Source organism: Hyla sarda, chromosome 4 (assembly GCF_029499605.1).
Source record: "Hyla sarda isolate aHylSar1 chromosome 4, aHylSar1.hap1, whole genome shotgun sequence".
In the NCBI taxonomy this organism is placed as follows: domain Eukaryota; kingdom Metazoa; phylum Chordata; class Amphibia; order Anura; family Hylidae; genus Hyla; species Hyla sarda.
Window position 1 is genome coordinate 370505796 of NC_079192.1, and position 19466 is coordinate 370525261.

General features: G+C 43.2%; 1 protein-coding gene across 2 annotated transcripts in view; it reads right to left on the reverse strand.

Annotated features, from left to right (window-relative positions):
* The window catches only part of LOC130267272 (histidine--tRNA ligase, cytoplasmic-like), a 93793-nt gene that overhangs the window by 25829 nt on the left and 48498 nt on the right, over positions 1-19466 (reverse strand). For both annotated transcript variants that reach the window (XM_056516738.1, XM_056516737.1), the window contains exon 9: positions 2742-2835. In XM_056516738.1, the coding sequence (XP_056372713.1) occupies positions 2742-2835 (94 nt within the window). The remainder of the gene's footprint in view (positions 1-2741; positions 2836-19466) is intronic.

Below are 19466 nucleotides of genomic sequence, written 5' to 3' on the forward strand. Positions count from 1 at the left end.
GTTAACGTCCTCCGGATGCTTGATGAAAAACTGCCACACTGCCAAGTAGCTGATTTTCCTACCAACAGTCCGCACTGATTGACTGCTACTGCCGCCGACTCCAGGAACCCCTGTTCCACTACCTCCCAGGAAGGTAGGCTGCCGCGAAGCAGGTGGTCTACCCCGGGCATGTTTGGCTCCAGACTTTCCACTTCTGCCACCATGCTGACTCCCAACCATGCTACTACCTTGCTGGCTCTGCTGCTGCCTCATGGGCAACCTGCAACCCTCTTCTCCAGATGATGATGAAGCCCCTTCTGCACCCAGCTCACAAGTGCAATTGGCTTCATCATCATTGAGTTGCTTCTGCACGACGCTGATGTCCTCCTCAGGTTCCTCAACAGTTTCTGCTGCAGGAGCCTGAACGCTTGCAACACCACCTCCCACGCCACTCTCCCCATCACTACTTGCCCTCCTAACGGAGGAAGTGGCAAATGTCTCCTCCACTTCTTGGCTGGGAAGTAGTAGTTGTGTCTGAGGAACGCACCGACTGTTGACTGGGGGTGTCAGATGTCACTTGTGATGAATTGGATGACCTTGTTAACCAATTGATGACGGCAGATGGGTTGCTGGTCGAGACACGACAGCTATCTGATGCCGGAAGCTCAGGCCCCTCGCTGCGACTCCTGCCTGATGAATTTAGCCACTCCTCTGTGCACGTCCTGGCACTTCTCTGCCTGACATACTTAGTCCGTATATGAGGGGAGTACAATACGCTCCACTATGCTTAAAACAGTATTTCTCTACAACACCAGCAGGTGTGTACTTTTGGCTGGCCTTTAACAGTATCTAGGCCCTTAAGACTTTAACAGGAACAAAATGGTACATCACTGAGATGTACGTATGTGGTATGCACTTATGAGGGGAGTACAAGGTGCTCCAGTACGCTTAAAACAGTATTTGTCTACAACACCAGCAGGTGTGTACTTTTGGTTGGCCTTTCACAGTAACTAGGCCCTTGAGACTTTAACAGGAACGAAATGGTACACCACTTAGATGTATGCACAGGTTACACTTAATAGAGGACAATACGCTTTTAGTGCTCTCCTCATCCTAACTGGCTGGCTACTATTAGCGTTTCAGTTGTTGTACACACCATTGCTGCAGTACACAGTCACTGTGTACTACACGCAAAATTGCACTCTCTCTCTCAATCTCATTTCCTTCCCTATCAGTGCTTCTAGGCTGGATTTGGGCTTGAGGTAAATTGCTGCTGTAAAAAAGGTTTTCTGTGCAACACACTGCTCTCTGTTCCTCTCTGCAATAGAATGCTTATGTGACTGGGAGGTGAATCGCTGCTGTAAAAATGGTTTTCTGTGCAACACACACTGCTGTCTGTCTCTCTCTCTCTCTCTCTATAATAGAACACTGATGTGACTGGCCGCAAGATGGCTGACGATTTTATAGGGCTGTGACATCACAGGGGTGGCTGGCTGCTGATAGGCTGCATGCTGCATGTGATCCAGGGTCATCCCGCTGACCCTTGTTCCTGCCTTCCCAGGATTCCTTGCCCCATGTCCTCACGTGTGGATCTGCCATTTGAGATGCCCGGCCCCTGGAACGCACTAAATTGAGTTTAATGTAGCAATCCGCGCAATCGAATCGCGGCGATATTCGCATTTTGTTACGAACCAAATTTTTACTGAAATTCGTAACAAATTCGGATTCGCCAAATTCGATTTGCTCATTCCTAATAGCCTTACTGTTATTTGACCAAGTAGGTAAGGCCCAGGTGATAATTTATGAGCAGGAATAAGAACTTCTGTCTGCAGTCTTTCAAAGATCCTGAAATGATCAATCTTGTAAAAATGTTTAAAGGAGTGGTATTGTTCAGAAAAATGTATCCCCTATCCAAAGCATAGGGAATAAATGTCAGATCGTGGTGGTGGTGGTGGGGTTCGACCGCTGAGACTCCCACAATCTCCTGCATGGCAAATGCGGCAGCCAACACGCCCCAACACGCTCCATGTATCTCTATGGAAGAGCCAGAAATACTGAACGCTTTTTTGGGTATGCTGGGAGTTGTAGTTTTGCAACAGCTGGGGACACACTCTTTGGAAAACGCTGGTTTAGAGTCTCCACATTCTTCAGGTCAATTCTATCTTTGGGTAGAGAACTACTGTGGAACACAAGGAGAAGATGACGTCTGCTCCGAATTTATTTCAGCCATGTATAAAACAAATCTCCTTAGGGAATAATATCACAAAAGATGAAAACACCAAGACACCAAGAAAAAAAAATAATAATAATACTAATAATGGATGAATAAATAAATATATATTAAACCTACATTAGAAATCCCCTGCTTGACTCCACAGACATACTCTTTAAGACAAGCCTGTCATATGGCAATTTTACTCATGAACCAGACCCTTTACATTTTACATTCTACATTCTATGAGACTGTTTTGCCAATGTATAATATATTTCCTCCGACCAGGCTGAAGCATTTCCTTATTGGATCTATAATTTATGTCTGCTTCAATGTGCTGGGACTTTAAATTTTTCTGATGTATTTCCACAGGCATAACTACACTTTAATTAGCTTCTACCAGATCAAATCTTTCTGCCAACCAGAGACTTAATTATTCTGTGTTGCAACGTAAGCAAAAAGCAGCACTGAAGATACACAAAATGCCCTTTGGTCTCACAGCTTAGCATTTATCACGGGCATCTTTAAGAACAGGCCCTATGGTTCATACCGTTAAGTCTGATGTATTCTCCCACTCGATCGACTGTCTCCGGTCTCATATCCTTCTCTTCAATCATCTCGCTCCTGACCTTGTCCCAAGTAATCTGAAAGACATAAGTTACTTGTTCTTTTTTGGTTTCTGAGCAGTCACCAATTATAGGTGTCACTTAAAACCAATCCTATCAAAACAGCTTAAAATCTGGTATGAAATAAATGAGAAAAAAATGTCAACTAAACCGTGTGACATCACAAAGTTATAAATAGAGGATTACGGCTCCAGTATCCAGTCACATGGTAATATCTGCGGCTCTGAATAGCTGTCTGCCTTTTTCTAAATCAACCCCAGACCTTAAGTGCCAGCACAAGGCCAGACTTAAATGGTATTCGTGCTCAGTCAGAGGGACATTCATCAAAGTAAGAGGAGTAGTTTTGCATCCTTGCGTATGTCTTCCTATGTCCTTAAACGTGTGATAATATTTATACTGCAAGGATGTCCTCCTTGCCTTTTATGTCTTTCCATTTATGTATTACCCTCATGCCTGATATTGATGAATAAAGCCATTAGAGACCATTTCCTCCCAATAAAATTACCCATATTACCTGGAAACAGAAGTCCCTGAGTTGTCCTCTCTAAGAGTGAAGTCTTTGAATATTCTATTCAGTCATTGTTCAGTTATCAAGGTCCAAAAGATTCAGTAACCAAAACCCAGCTTTCCACAGACTGTATATAGCACATAAATGTGTATGGGGTTTTCTACTCTAAAATCAAAAGCCCTCATTGAGGGTTATAGTCTACCAACAATGCTGCAGAATATTTAAGTGTCATTTCAGGATGTGTGATGAGGAATAGTGTTGCTCGCGAATATTCGCAATTCGAATATTATTCGCGAATATCGCATATTCGCAAATTCGCGAATTTCGCGAATATAGCGCTATATATTCGTAATTACGAATATTCTTTTTTTTTTTTTTCACAGTACACATCACAGTGATCATCCCTCTCCGCTTCCAGCTTGTGTGGTGTAAAGAAGGCTGTAATACTACTGTGTGAGACTGGCGTGTGAAAATTCGCATATGCGAAAATTAGCATATGCTAATTTTCGCATATGCGAATTTCCACATATGCTAATTTTCGCATGTGCGTATTTTCGCATACGCGAAAATAAAACGAGAATATAACGAATATGCGAATATTCGCGAATATATGACGAATATTCGTCCATATATTCGCGAATATTCGCGAATTCGAATATGGCCTATGCCGCTCAACACTAATGAGGAATTGGACGACAGTTCCTTGGGCCTACCAGAGGAAATTATTCCCACCCTAATTTTTTTTAAAGTTCTTTTTAACATGGGTTAGTCCATGTTAAAACTCTGCAGGATAAGGCATAAGTGTATGCAAGAGGGTCTGACCTCTAGGAACCCCACAATCTTCTTAACAGCGCCTTCTTTCCCTGTGCATGGAGGAGTGTGTTGACACACATTCTATGCATTCTCTATAAGAGCACCTAAGATACATAAACAATGTAATTTGGTATCTCTGAGGCATACATCCTGTGCACACATGTGGAGTAGTAGAGGAGTACCCCTTTAATAGGCTATCAAGTAATCAGTTTTCAAAAGAAAATGTCATATTAAAGATGCAGTCCAGTCTCCAGGCATCATGTTATAGAGCAGGAGGAACGGAGCTGATTGATATATCATTTTGTGGGAAAAGTTCCAGGATAACTTTTTATTTATTCGTGTAAACCTAAGTTGGCAGCCCCACTCCGTGATTGATGCCTTTACACATATACACAGATAACTGTCACTTCTGGGGTCCCATATAAGGGGTACAAAATTGGGTCACATATTGGGCCCATCTGAGCATCCTCTGGTACTCTAGTAGGCCAGTTTGACATGGTTTTCTTCCTGGTAAAGAGGTGAGTAAAGGTTTATTGTTTTTGTATATCCCACATAATGACTATAGTTTTGAAAGCCACCCTACCTGCCAGATAACACTTTAAACTAGAAGAAGAGATAGAACTTTATATCTCCCATTGCTCTGTATGTATACATTTAAAGGGGTACTCCGGTGAAAGCCTTTTTTCTTTTAAATCAACTGGTGCAAGAAAGTTAAACATATTTGTAAATTACTTCTATTAAAAAATCTTAATCCTTCCAGTACTTATTAGCTGCTGAATGCAAAATTGGAAATTCCTTTCTTTTTGGAACACTGATGACATCACGAGCACAGAGCTCTCTGCTGACATCTCTGTCCATTTTAGCAACCGTGCATAGCAGATGTATGCTAAGGGCAGCATGGTGGCTCAGTGGTTAGCACTGCTGCCTTGCAGTGCTGGGGCCTTGGGTTCAAATCCCACTAAGGTCAACAATAAATAAAGAGTTATTATTATTATTATAATGACGTCAGCAAAGAGCACTGTGCTCGTGATGTCATCAGAGAGAATTCCAAAAAGAAGAGAATTTCCTCTGTAGTATTCAGCAGCTAATAAGTACAGGAAGGATTAAAATTTTTTAATAGAAGTAATTTACAAATCTGTTTAACTTTCTGGCACCAGTTGATTTAAAAGAAAAAAGGTTTTCACCGGAGTACCCCTTTAAAGGGGTACTCCAGCCCTAAGACATGTCTGATCGCGGGGGTCCTGCCGCTGGGGACCCCCGCAATGTCGCATGCAGCACCCACCTGTGGAAGCTGCATGCAGTGCTGGAGCCTCAGAGTCTGGCGGTTCACGACTACGGGGCCAGAGTATCGTGACGTCACGACTCCGCCCCCATGTGACGTCCCACAATGCAAGTCTATGGGAGGGGGTGTGATGGGGCTCTATAGTGCCATTACCCTTGGCGGGTGTCGTATAGAATGTATGACTAGAGGCAATTGATCTGTTACAGGGCAAGCTTCAGACGGGGTCATCTTCTGCAGGATTTCATAGGGCCTGATGTAGCTGGGTATAAGGAACATTAGATTTGCCATTTAAGACTATGAAAACTGAGGTGATAACCCATTTGGGAGATGGGATAGTGATCCCTCCGCCACCTAGTTTCCCATAAAAGTAGTAATACAGTTTTAATAAAATAATAACTTAAAGGGGTTAAGTAAAATATAATTTATTTAATTCTCATGTAAGGACAAATATAACTTCCTAAGCAAGTAATTCTAAGTAATGCACTGTTGCAGATCTTTATAAAGCCCAAACAGTCGAAATGCAGCAAAATGATCTATCCTGCATCCACTCTGTCTCAGCTTTCTTCCCCTAACTGCCTCTGGCCCCCACCCTTGGAGACAGATCATGTGACTTTTATGCTGTCTATGGAGCCTGGCTTAGAAGCCTCTGCACAGAAGAAAGATCTGACAACTCTGATGGAGTGAGGGAGTTTAGAGGACAGGGACCCAGCTGCAGAAATCTTTAGCTGTGCAGAGGAGAGACAGAAGAGGATGCTGTGTGTGGAGGAAGTGTCAAATGTAGGGGAAGCAGGAGAGATCTTGATGTGTGATGAGACAAACTGTGTCTCTTATGAAGCAGAGACGTGTGTGTGTTTCTGTCTTCTGAAACAGAGCTGTGTGTTAGTGTCAGTTATGAAGCAGAGCTGTGTGTGTTAGTGTCTCTTATGAAGCAGAGATGTGTGTGTGTGTTTCTGACTTCTGAAGCAGAGCTGTGTGTTGGTGTCTGTTATGAAGCAGAGCTGTGTGTGTTAGTGCCTCTTATGAAGCAGAGCTGTGTGTGTTAGTGTCTCTTATGAAGCAGAGCTGTGTGTGTTAGTGCCTCTTATGAAGTAGAGCTGTGTGTTAGTGTCTCTTATGAAGTAGAGCTGTGTGTGTTAGTGTCTCTTATGAAGCAGAGCTGTGTGTGTTAGTGTCTCTTATGAAGTAGAGCTGTGTATGTCTGTCTCATGAATCAGAGCTGTATGTGTCTCTTATAAAGCAAAGGTGTAGTCAGCTACATTACCTCCGAGACCTGCATCGTACTACCTCGAAAGCTGGTACCTTGGAGCCTGGAACTTGCTCTGGGGCACGGCTTACTGCAGCATCTCTTGGGTAACAAATGTGCATGTGTCCACTCAAACGGTCAGAAACAGACTCCATGAGGGTGGTATGAGGTCCCGACGTCCACAGGTGGGGGTTGTGCTTACAGCCCAACACCGTGCAGGACGTTTGGCATTTGCCAGAGAACACAAAGATTGGCAAATTTGCCACTGGCACCCTGTGCTCTTCACAGATGAAAGTAGGTTCAAACTGAGAACATTTGACAGACGTGACAAGAGTCTGGGAGACGCCATGGAGAACATTCTGCTGCCTGCAACATCTTCCAGCACAACCGGTTTGGCGGTGGGTCAGTAATTGTGTGGGGTGGCATTTCTTTGGGGGGCCGCACAGCCCTCCATGTGCTTGCTAGTGGTAGCCTGACTGCTATTAGGTACAGAGATGAGATCCTCAGACCATATGCTGGTGCGGTTGGCCCTGGGTTCCTCCTAATGCAAGACAATGCTAGACCTCATGTGGCTGGAGTGCGTCAGCAGTTCCTGCAAGAGGAAAGCATTGATGCCATGGACTGGCTCGCCAGTTCCCAGACCTGAATACGATTGAGAACATCTGAGACATCATGTCTCGCTCCATCTACCAACGCCACGTTGCACCACAGAATTTCCAGGAGTTGGCAGATGCTTTAGTCCAAGTCTGGGAGGGCATCCCTCAGGAGACCATCTGCCACCTCATCAGGAGCATGCCCAGGCATTGTAGGAAGGTCATACGGGCACGTGGAGGTCACACACACACTACTGAACCTCATTCTGACTTGTTTTAAGGACATCACATCTAAGTTGGATCAGCCTGTAGTGTGGTTTTTCACTTTGATTTTGAGTGTGACTCCACATCCAGACCTCCATGGGTTGATAATTTGATTTCCATTGATAATGTTTGTGTGATTTTGTTGTCAGCACATTCAACTATGTAAAGGCGAAAGTATTTCATATGATTAGCTCATTCATTCCGATCTAGGATGTGTTACCCTTAGTGCTCCCTTTATTTTTTTGAGCAGTATATATCACACATATACACAGTACAGACCAAAAGTTTGGACACACCTCATTCAGAGTTTTCTTTATTTTCATGACTATGAAAATTGTAGATTCACACTGAAGGTATCACAACTATGAATTAACACATGTGGAATTATATACATAACAAAAAAGTGTGAAAATATGTCACATTCTAGGTTCTAGCCATCTTTTGCTTTGATTACTGCTTTGCACACTCTTGGCATTCTCTTGATGAGCTTCAAGAGGTAGTCACCTGAAATGGTCTTCCAACAGTCTTGAAGGAGCTCCCAGAGATGCTTAGCACTTGTTGGCCCTTTTTGCCTTCACTCTGCGGTCCAGCTCACCCCAAACCATCTCGATTTGTTTCAGGTCCGGTGACTGTGGAGGCCAGGTCATCTGGCGCAGCACCCCATCACTCTCCTTCTTGGTCAAATAGCCCTTACACAGCCTGGAGGTGTGTTTGGGGTCATTGTCCTGTTGAAAAATAAATGATGGTCCAACTAAACGCAAACCAGATGGAATAGCATGCTGCCGCAAGATGCTGTGGTAGCCATGCTGGTTCAGTATGCCTTCAATTTTGAATAAATCCCCAACAGTGTCACCAGCAAAGCACCCCCACACCAGCACACCTCCTCCTCCACACCAGCACACCTGTGAAGTGAAAACCATTTCAGGTGACTACCTCTTGAATCTCAACAAGAGAATGCCAAGAGTGTGCAAAGCAGTAATCAAAGCAAAAGGTGGCTACTTTGAAGAACCTAGAATATGACATATTTTCTGTTGTTTCACACTTTTTTGTTATGTCTATAATTAAACATGTGTTAATTCATAGTTTTGATGCCTTCAATGTGAATCTACAATTTTCATAGTCAGGAAAATAAAGAAAACTCTGAATGAGAAGGTGTGTCCAAACTTTTGGTCTGTAATATATATATATATATATTTTTATATTTATAGTATGTAGCAGAGTTTCCCAAAAAGGGTGCCTTCCGCTGTTTAAAATCTTTAAAACTTCAACTCCACGCATGCACAGATGGACCTTGACTTTTTGGGAATGCTGGGAGTTGTAGATGAAAGCAGGATGGGAATGGTTGTTTAGTAACATTGCGAGTGTTGGGGCTGGTCAATTGACTGGGGCAGAACACAGCAGTTAGTAGGACATGAGCACAGAGCGGAAACAAAGAATGCTGGGACCTGTAGTTTAAAGACAGCGTACAGGGAAGGGAACAAGCAGGAGGGCAAAAAGGTTTATTAGAGCCACGCACAGGAGATACAAAGGTCACGGTAGAATAATAGATGCAAGGTTAATGTCCTATGCTGATCTGAGCGGGGGCAATGAAGGCTACCTTGAGGGGTCAAGAGATGGGAACCAATAACATTGTAAAGAATTGGTTGCTATGGGAAACAGACAGTATTTCTGGGCAAGTATCTTTCTTCATACTAGACAGGATAACTGAATCTGCCCCAAAGGGCTAGAAAATTGCCCATAGCAACCAGTCTTACTGCATATTTCATTTCTTACAGTGCTTCAGAAAAATAAAAAGCTGCTTTGTGATTGGTTGTCAGGCAACAAATAAACTTTTTTCTTTTAGAATTTTTTTCATAAAACTCCACTACTCCCCATATGTACTGATATACATAGTAAACATATCAGTGTGTTATTTTGGCCTCTATTATGGACATTTATCAACGGGTTTAGTCAGGTTTTCTTTACTATAATTGTCGCAAAATTGTCCCAACTGCGACTACACGATTTTTCGTGCAACATTTTGACTGGAAAGCGAGAAAAGCAAGTTTTCCAAAAATTAACTACGTAGTAATAATTTTAAAAACGGGTAGTCTGGTATGAACTGCGACAGTCGCAACTGCGCAAAAAAAAGTCGCAACAGGGTTAAAAATTGACTAAATTTACTCCAGCTCAAACATGGAGCAGAAAAAGCTACTACCAAAGTAAAAAAGGAAAAATTGCTTACGTGAAAGAAAATTATCAACAGGCTGAAACCAGTTGATAAATAAGTCACACATAAGGAAAAAAAAAGTAAGGAAAAAATTACTAAAAAAAAGAATACATAAGCAAACATTGATAAATGTCCCTCTATATTCCCACAATTTTTTTAAACCCTTTTTGCTGTTGGGATATAATCCTACATCGTGCAGATACTGCCACTTTAATACAGTGTTCAACTTTTTGTATTGATTTAACTTGGCATAATATCAATCAATCAATTAGCTAATCAATCAATTAGCATGAAATCCCCATCAGATCCACAGCACCATCACATCCGTATCATATACAGTATGGGGGGGATTCATCAATCTATATAGAGTCATTTTAGGTGTATTTTCTTGCGCAAGGATATTTCCTGCGTTCTTTTTGTGCGTCTTTTTTGGTGTCCCCCTTCAGGTGTACCGTAGAGCCGTTTTTCCTGTAGACATGAATTTATTAACTGCGTCTTTTTTTGCGCAAAAAAAGGACGCAAGTGTAATTTTCTTGCGCAAATATACACCAGCTCCGAGCACACGTACAAGTCTGCCTTATATTTTTTTTAAGAGCTGAGATGGGCTGGATTCTATTACTGCACATGATTCACAGAGACCCGTGCGCAAGTTTAGTAAATTTTGCGCAGGTAAATGACAAATACACGCAGCAGAAAGGGGTAAAAAAAAAGCTCTACCATACACGGATGTTGATGAATCCCCCCTATGTGTAAATGTGCCCTCGGTCTGTATTTTTCAGTCATTTACAGTGTAAAAATAGCCCATTATTCTGTGTGGATACATAGCCTCACAGCCCACTAGTTGTCTGTTTCTATTGCAGCTTTGGTGCGGTCAAAAGCTGGATGCGGTATTTTTATGTAACCTTCTTGCGGTTACGATGAATTTTTCCGCATTTGCAGTATAAAATGCGAGTGCTTTAGGTAGTTACATTGGGCAGCCATAGGGGTATGAAATTCTGCTAGGCCACTCAGCTGAATACAGGTGCTGCTAATACAGGACATTTACTGGGAATATAAATACAAAAGAGCCCCACATAAGAAGCCATGAAAATACTAGTAAACTCAATGTATAGGAACAGCAAAACTATAAACCAGATATGACCACAAGATGGCAATCTAACTGCTTGTAAAAAATCCAAGTATGATAGCTGTAAGATACAGTTTTCTCAACATATACAACATTTCTTTTAGTGTGGCAATGCATTTTATCTTACATTCTGCAGAAATGTATAAAGGGGAGTGGTGAAAAAATAAACCATAATAATTATCTAAAATAAAGGCTGCTATTCCCATAAAATATCTGTGCAAATCTGCACCAAACCGTGGAGATTTTTGTGTTGATTTGCAGCTGTATAATATGCTAATAATTTAGATACCAGAAACACGTCAATGTCTTAAGTCTTTTATCTGCAGTAAAACTCCCAATGCCTGTGGATTTATTGCAGATTGCAACTTCCACGTTGAAGTCTGTAAAAAATCTGCAGTGGGTCCAACACAACAATTGACATGTTGGAAATGTGAATTTTTTAAATGTTAGAAATCTCATCCACTCTATTGCTACTCTAAATCTTGCAGATTTTCAGGCTATAAAAACACTGCCAAGACCCTGAAACTGAGCAGCAGCATGGTGTGCAAGACCATACATGAGAGGTACCACACAGAACAGGCCTCGCCATGGTCGACTAAAGAAGTTCAGTGCACATGCTCAGCGTCATTTCCAGAATTTGTTCTGTGAGGTATGAAAGCTGGCAGAATTGCTGCAGAGATAGAAGGAGTGGGTGTGGGGGGGGGGGGGTGGTGGTCGTGTGCTCAAACCATATGCCGCACACTGCATCAAAAGTCGTCTCAGAGGAAAGCCTCTTCTGAAGAGGTATTATTTGGTTCAGATGGTGTCAAGCTTGTGTGGCAGCAACTAGATGAGGAGTTCAAAGACGCGTGTTTTGCCTACAGTCAAACATGGGGGTGGAGGGTGCCATGGTCTGGGGCTGAATGAGTGCTGCTGGCACTTGGCAGCAACAGAACAATGAAGGAACCATGAATGCCAACGTGTACTGTGAAAAAGTGAAGCAGAGCATGATCCCCTTTGAAGACTGGGCCATAGGGCAGAATTCTAACATGATAATGACCCCAACCACACCTCCAAGATGACCACTGCCTTACTAGGGGAAGCTGAGGGTGAAGGTGAAGTACTGGCCACTCACTGACCACTTTATTCGGTACACCTTGCTGGCACAGGGTTGTACCCCTGCCTGCAGAAATGCCTTTTTTTCATGGCATTTTTTTTTTCACAAAGATGATTTACTGGACTGAGATCTGGTGACTGTGAAGGCCATAGAAATACAAAAATGTCATGTTCAAGAAGCAAGTATGGGATGATGGGAGCTTTGTGACATGGTGCATTATTCTGTTGAAAGTGGCCTAGAGAAGATAGGTACACTGTGGTCATAAAAGTTAGCTAAACTGTAGCTCACTGGATATTTTCTCTTTTTTGGATAAAATGATTGTGCAGGAAAATTTCAGTAGATCATCAGTTTCTGAAATGCTCACAACAGCCCGTTTGGCACCCACAACCATTCCGACTTCGAAGTCACCTAAATACCCTTTTTCCCCATATTGATGCTCGGTCTGAACCTTAGTAAAGTGTTTTGACCCCGTGTACATGTCTAAATTCATTTAGTTGCTGCTAATAGCTGTTAGCCATTTCTGTTAACAAGGGGGGGGGGGGGCGCAGCGGCAGTGGTGGCTGGACTCAGGAGGATCCCAGGACAGGCAGGGGGGAGAGAAGTGGGTGGCGGCGGCGGTCTCTGGCCCCGCAAAAGCCGCTGCAGTTCATTGATTTAAAGCACCCGCTTTAAATCAATGAACTGCAGCGGCTCCTGCGGGGTCGGGGGGGGGGGGGGGATGGGGGGTATAAATAGCCGATAACTTATCCCGGAATATCGGTATAAGTTATCTGCTATCGGCCTGAAAGTTCACAGATTATCGGTGTCGCCCCTAAAAAAAATCAATATCGATCGATCCCTAATATATATGTGTGTGTGTATATATACACACATATACACACACACATACATATATACATTATATATATATATATATATATATATATATATATATAACAGAGAGAGAGAATGGTAGAAAGTGTCAAACATTGAGAGAGTTTACAGGTCTGTGGGTGCCATCAGATGAATTTTACTTATTCAGTAACTCTTTGATGATAAGAGCGTTCAGGAAAGGTGTCTTACCCTTCTAACTTCAGAAAGCAGCTCACACACATTGAAGAAGGAAAGTTGAAGCAGACTGTGGAAGAATCAAAAGCAAGTAACTAAATTCTAGAGATGACAGCTTCCCCATGGCTGTGCACATATTTGGTTAGGAACACTCGTTCCCGATAATTGGGCTATGTAAATGCAGGAATTAAAACCACCATTTTTGACCACACATTGCTCTGTGTAAACAGGTGATGTGCAGCTTATAATAATACAGGGATGCACGAACAATCCATCGATCGGCCTACATGATAATTGACCTGTGTGAAGGATCATTAACCGAGCATCAATCAATGTGCTCTGCGCTTGTTATGGACACCTACACGGTCCTTAAAGGGGTTACCCAGAAATAGAAAAACAAAGCAAATTTTCTCCAAAAACAGCATCACACCTGTCCTCAGATTGTGTGTGGTATTACAATTAAAAGGGGTACTGCAGCCAGAATGAACTTGTCCATAGCATGGGGGATAAATAGCTGATCACGGGGTGTGGGTAGGGGGGTACGATCATTGGGGTCCACTACGAACTCCTGAAAGAGACCCCGTCCCGCTTAGTCTGAAAAGCGTGTCGTCTACCTCTAGACGGCATGCGTGCAATTAATTTCAATGCCGTGCTTGCCGTCTAGAAGTAGATGACACGCACTCCTGATTGAGCGGGATGGGTTCCACTGTTCATGAGATCACGTGGGAACCCAGCGGTCAGACACCCTTCCCCACGATCAGCTACTTATCCAGTATCCTGTGGACAGAGGATAAATTTATTCTGGCTGCAGTACACCTTTAATGAAACTGAGCTGTAATACCACACACAACCTGAGAATAGGTGGGCTGCTGTTTTTTTTTTAAAGAAATCAACTCTGTTCTTCAAGGGCCATGTTCACACTGCCGAAATAAATACATTTCTGTGTGGACATTCTGCACATTTGAATGGTCCGGTGGGTGCTAGGACTGCTCGTAAATTCATCGTTTTATAGACAGCAATGCATTTCCAAGCGGAATCTGCAGAAAGAATAGACATGTCTATTCTTTCTGCGGACTCTGGAATCGTGATTTTCACAACAAAAACATCTGCGGTGGAATTTCTGTCATTTGCACAGTGCAGTATAATCCCATGAAATCTATTCTTGCGGAATTCTGCTCAGAAATTCCGCCGTGTGAACATATCCTAATATTGGACAACAAAGTTTAAACAAAGTTCAGTAGAAAAAAAAAAATTTTTTGGGAGAGTTTCTATATAATTTTGTAGCTTCAGGTGCCCAGATTCCGTATTTTTTTTGCTGTGCCCTCCCATTTCCAAGATATAGGGATTTTACTTTTTGGTTCACTATCTGCATTTAATAGTCAGATAGGTGGGAAGTTTATTTCAAAATGGGGTTATCTAATCTTTTAGAATAATGTTCCCATCCTTCCCGACAATTCTGGCAAAACTTACAACTACTTCTACTTTTTTACTACTCCTATGGACAGTATGATGGCTGCAATTGGTGAAATGCAGCATCTGTTTGACCAAGACAACCAACCCAAAAATGACTGAACAGCTTAGCATGACTACACATAAAAGAATTTAAAGGGGTACTCCGGTGAAAACCTTTTTTCTTTTAAATCAACTGGTGGCAGAAAGTTAAACATATTTGTAAATTATATCAAAAATAAAAAGATTGGGGTATGTGCAGCTCACAAAATAAATTAGTCGAGGCTAAATGGAAGGTATTTACACCCAAAAAAATACCAATATAAAATAATATATAAAGGAAAAAAGAGGGTACCAAATGCCTCTAGACTAATACCATAAAATGGTACATGATGATATAAATTACAGAAAAAATAAAGTCGGACTGTGCTTCACTTTAAATGATGTACAAAATTTAATATAAAAGAATTACAAGTGAGACATAAAATAAATAATACAAATCCAATACATAAATATCTCCTTCCACAGGGCCCTTGTGGGGAGGTAATGATATTGAAATATAAAAAATATTTAAAAAGACGGCATGTATATTGTATTCTACCGCTATTCCAATTTTGTGCAAACCGACATGATACACTTTTTATAAGGTACACTCTGTTCTCATAAGGTTTAGAACAGTTCACAAAATGGTATAATTACCAACTTCTATAGGTGATTTTTGGCTGGACGTCCGAGAGATGGATGGCAAGTGCTGTAGAGGCTGTGTCCAGCGCTAGCATGCGCTTATGGTGACGGGCCCGGATGCCACAGGCCGAGGGGAAGACACCGGTCACGGAGAAACTCCGGGGATGGAAGCAGGCTCGGAGACAGGTGTCGTGGAGGCTGTGTCGGGCCCGGTTGCCACAGGCCGAGGAGAAGTCACCGGTCACGGAGTAGCTCCGGGGATGGAAGTGCACTCGGGGACAGATGGATCTTACTCCGGAAACGAAGGAAAGCCTCGTGGAGGATCTCTCGACGTCTGATGGAATGGCGGATAGGATGCAGCCAGGTGTGGAAACAACAGATGACAAAGTTGTATCGGATACAACTTTGTCATCTGTTGTTTCCACACCTGGCTGCCCACTAAGGACGACAATAAATAAAGCGTTATTATTATTATAATAACGTCAGCAGAGAGAACTGTGGTCGTGATGTCATCAAAGAGCATTTAAAAAAGAAAAGAATTTCCTCTGTAGTATTCAGCAGCTAATAAGTACAGGAAGGATTAAGATTTTTTAATAGAATTAATTTACAAATATGTTTAACTTTTGGCCACCAGTTGATTTAATAGAAAAAAGGTTTTCACCGGAGTACCCCTTTAAAGAGTACCTATCATGATCTAAACTCTTCATAACCCCCCCCTCCCCCATCTGTCCCTGACTCTCACTGACACTATGCATGTGCTTCTTTTCATTCAAAAACCCCCTCTTTGTACCTGATTTATTGTCCTCTTGGCTGCTCATTCAGCCGTCCTAGTGTGAGGGAGGAAGGGGGACGTGGCCCAGCAGCTCTGTATCGTCTCCTCTCTGTTTAAAACTACATGTGCAGAGAGAAGAAAGATCGGAGCTCAGATCGTAAAATGAATGAGGGAATGCAGTAAGGCAGAGTCAGGAGTATGCCCTGCTGTGCTATGAGCACAGTGCTGGCTCCTTCCTGTCTGATTGACAGGCAGGGAGCAGCACTGAGCTTGTCTGTGTCCCGGCTGCAGTCTGAGATTTAGGACTCCAGCATGAGTCTGAAATCTATAAAAAGGGCTTGTGGGCAGGACTGGTAGGGAGACCCCTAGTGGTCATTTTTTCAAAGTGGAAAATTAAATAGAAAGAAGCATAATTTTTAATAATGTTCTATTGGAAAGTTATTCTGCATACATTAATCTATAGTATATCAAAAGTTTTTTTGATGAAAGGTACTCTAAGTTTGTGTGTTACTGGTTTCGATCTGAAAAAAAACCCCAAAAAAACAAAACACATTTACCATTGACAACAATTTTTTTTGTTGTTGTTTGAAGGATGTTTCATGAAGCCAGAATGTTCAGCTACTGTATCAATTTGTAGAAGGAGGGGAAAAAAAACATAATACAGGCGCTATCTAAGTGCTGTTTAATCTTTTTAATAAGTGGTCAGAGAGTTATTTGCCCTTTTCAGGGAAAATGGCTCGTGGTTTCTGATGTGGTGGTGAGGAAATATGGAAATTACACTCACCTATTTGTGTTGCACTACAGGCACAACACTGATCAGCGCGATTGTGAGTGATAGAACACTCTTATGACTCCTCGTGGAACCAGGTCATCAATGATATCGGTATGGTGTCAGGAAAGATAGGCTGAGAATGAAGCTATGCCCCGCTCATATGCAAAAAGTTGGTGCTAGTATGGCGCCTAAGGCGCCATACTAGCACCAACTTTTTGCATGTGAGCGGGGCATAGCTTCACTCTCAGCCTCTCTTTCCTCCAGCTACTGTATCGGACATTGTTTTGTGTACATTGGGGGAGATTTATCGAAACACTAGCTGAGTACCCGGCGTTGCCCGGTTTTTCCTTCCTAATCCTTGTTGGGGAAGAAATTAAACAAACTTCATATCCCGACCTCCTATCCCGACCTCCTATCCCGTCCTATCTCGATCTCCTATCCCGACCTCATATCACGACCCGTAATACGTGTACCAGGTATTGAAATATCTCCAGCTGTACGGAAGTTATGTGGGAACATACATTTCCCATTAATTTGCATAGGACTTTAAACAAAAACCCCGACCCTCACAAATGGGGGTAGTTAAGGGTTAAATTAACTATCCTATATTTTAAGTGGACATATAAGTAAAATGTGACCAAGTATTATCAAAATATCTCCAGCCGTTTGGAAGTTATGCAACAACATATATTTCCCATAGACTTGTATGGGACTTTAAACATAAACCCCGCCCCTGGCAAATGGGGGTGAGTAAGGGTTAAATCACGTATCCTATGTTTGTTGTAGACATATAAGTAACATGTGTGCCAAGTTTCATGTTAATATCTTTAGCCGTTTGGACATGATGCTGGAACATACACACATACATACACACACACATTGAGTTTTATATATATATGTAGATGTGTATAGGAAGAGTGGTGCAGTTGCCCATAACAATCAGATCACGTCTTTTATGTTTCACAGGTCTCTTTAAAAATGAAAGAAGCAATCTGATTGGTTGCCATGGGCAACTGCACCCCTTTTCCTCTACACATGTTTTGATAAATCTCCCCCATTGTCTGTTTGCTATGAAGTAGAGAATGTAGGTCAGTGATGGCGAACCTTTTTGAGCCCGAGTGCCCGAACCGTAATGCACGCCAACTTTTTTCCCCTCAAAGTGCCAGCACAGCAATTAAATCAGAATACACATTAGCTTGGCAGTATAGTTCCCCCACATTAGCTTGGCAGTATAGTTCCCCCACATTAGGTGCAGTATAGTTCCCCCACATTAGGTGCAGTATAGTTCCCCCACATTAGGTTGGCAGTATAGTTCCCCACATTAGGGTTGGCAGCATAATTCCCCCACATTGGGTGTACTATAGTTCCCCACATTTGATTGGCAGTATAGTTCCCTGCACATTAGTGTTGGCAGTATAGTTCCTCCACAAGGTTGGCAGTATAATTCCCCCCAACAAGGTTGGCAGTATAATTCCCCCCAACAAGGTTGGCAGTATAATTCCCCCCCAACAAGGTTGGCAGTATAATTTCCCCCACAAGGTTGGCAGTATAATTTCCCCCACAAGGTTGGCAGTATAATTTCCCCCACAAGGTTGGCAGTATAGTTCCCCCCACAAGGTTGGCAGTATAGTTCCCCCCACAAGGTTGGCAGTATAATTCCCCCCCACAAGGTTGGCAGTATAATCCCCCCCCACAAAGTTGGCAGTATAATTCCCCCCCACAAAGTTGGCAGTAAAGTTCCCACCACATTAGGCAGGCAGTGTTCTCCCCACATTAGGCAGGCAGTGTTCCCCCACATTAGACAGGCAGCGTTCCCCCACATTAGGCAGGCAGCGTTCCCCCACATTAGGCAGGCAGCGTTCCCCCACATTAGGCAGGCAGCGTTCCCCCACATTAGGCAGGCAGCGTTCCCCCACATTAGACAGGCAGTGTTCCCCCACATTAGACAGGCAGTGTTCCCCCACATTAGACAGGCAGTGTTCCCCCACATTAGACAGGCAGTGTTCCCCCACATTAGACAGGCAGTGTTCCCCCACATTAGACAGGCAGTGTTCCCCCACATTAGACAGGCAGTGTTCCCCCACATTAGACAGGCAGTGTTCCCCCACATTAGACAGGCAGTGTTCCCCCACATTAGACAGGCAGTGTTACCCCACATTAGACCGGCAGTGTTACCCCACATTAGACAGGCAGTGTTCTCCCACATTAGGAAGACCGAGTTCCCCCACATTAGACAGGCAGTGTCCCCCCACAGACATACAGCCTCCAGCCATATACAGTGTATGGCTGGAGGCTGTATGTCTATGTTGGAACACCGAAGATGACGTCCCGCTGGTCACTTACCATGCGCGCGTCATCCTCGGTCCTCCCCGATTCTCCGCTCTGCTTTACGGGCGCACGCATGGGACGTCAGTGACGTGATGTCCCTGCGTGCTCTACCTCCCGGCGGTCCCTGCATCTTTAAAGCTAACGCGGGACCGCAGAGAGGTAACCAGGACATCATTGTGTCCCGAAATGACCTTTCGGGACACAGGGATGTCCGGAATGTGACGGGGGCCTGTGGCCGCATGCCCACAGAGGGGGCACGGCGTGCCACCTGTGGCACGCGTGCCATAGGTTCGCCATAACTGATCTAGGTTATTAGCCTCTAAGGCTAGGTTCACACTATGGAATTTCTGCCTGCAATTCCACTTTGAAATTTGCAGGCAGAAATTCCACTTACTAAAGTGTATAGTATAGTGAATGGGTTTCCGTTCACAAATTCCCACTTCGGAATTTGTGAAGCGGAATT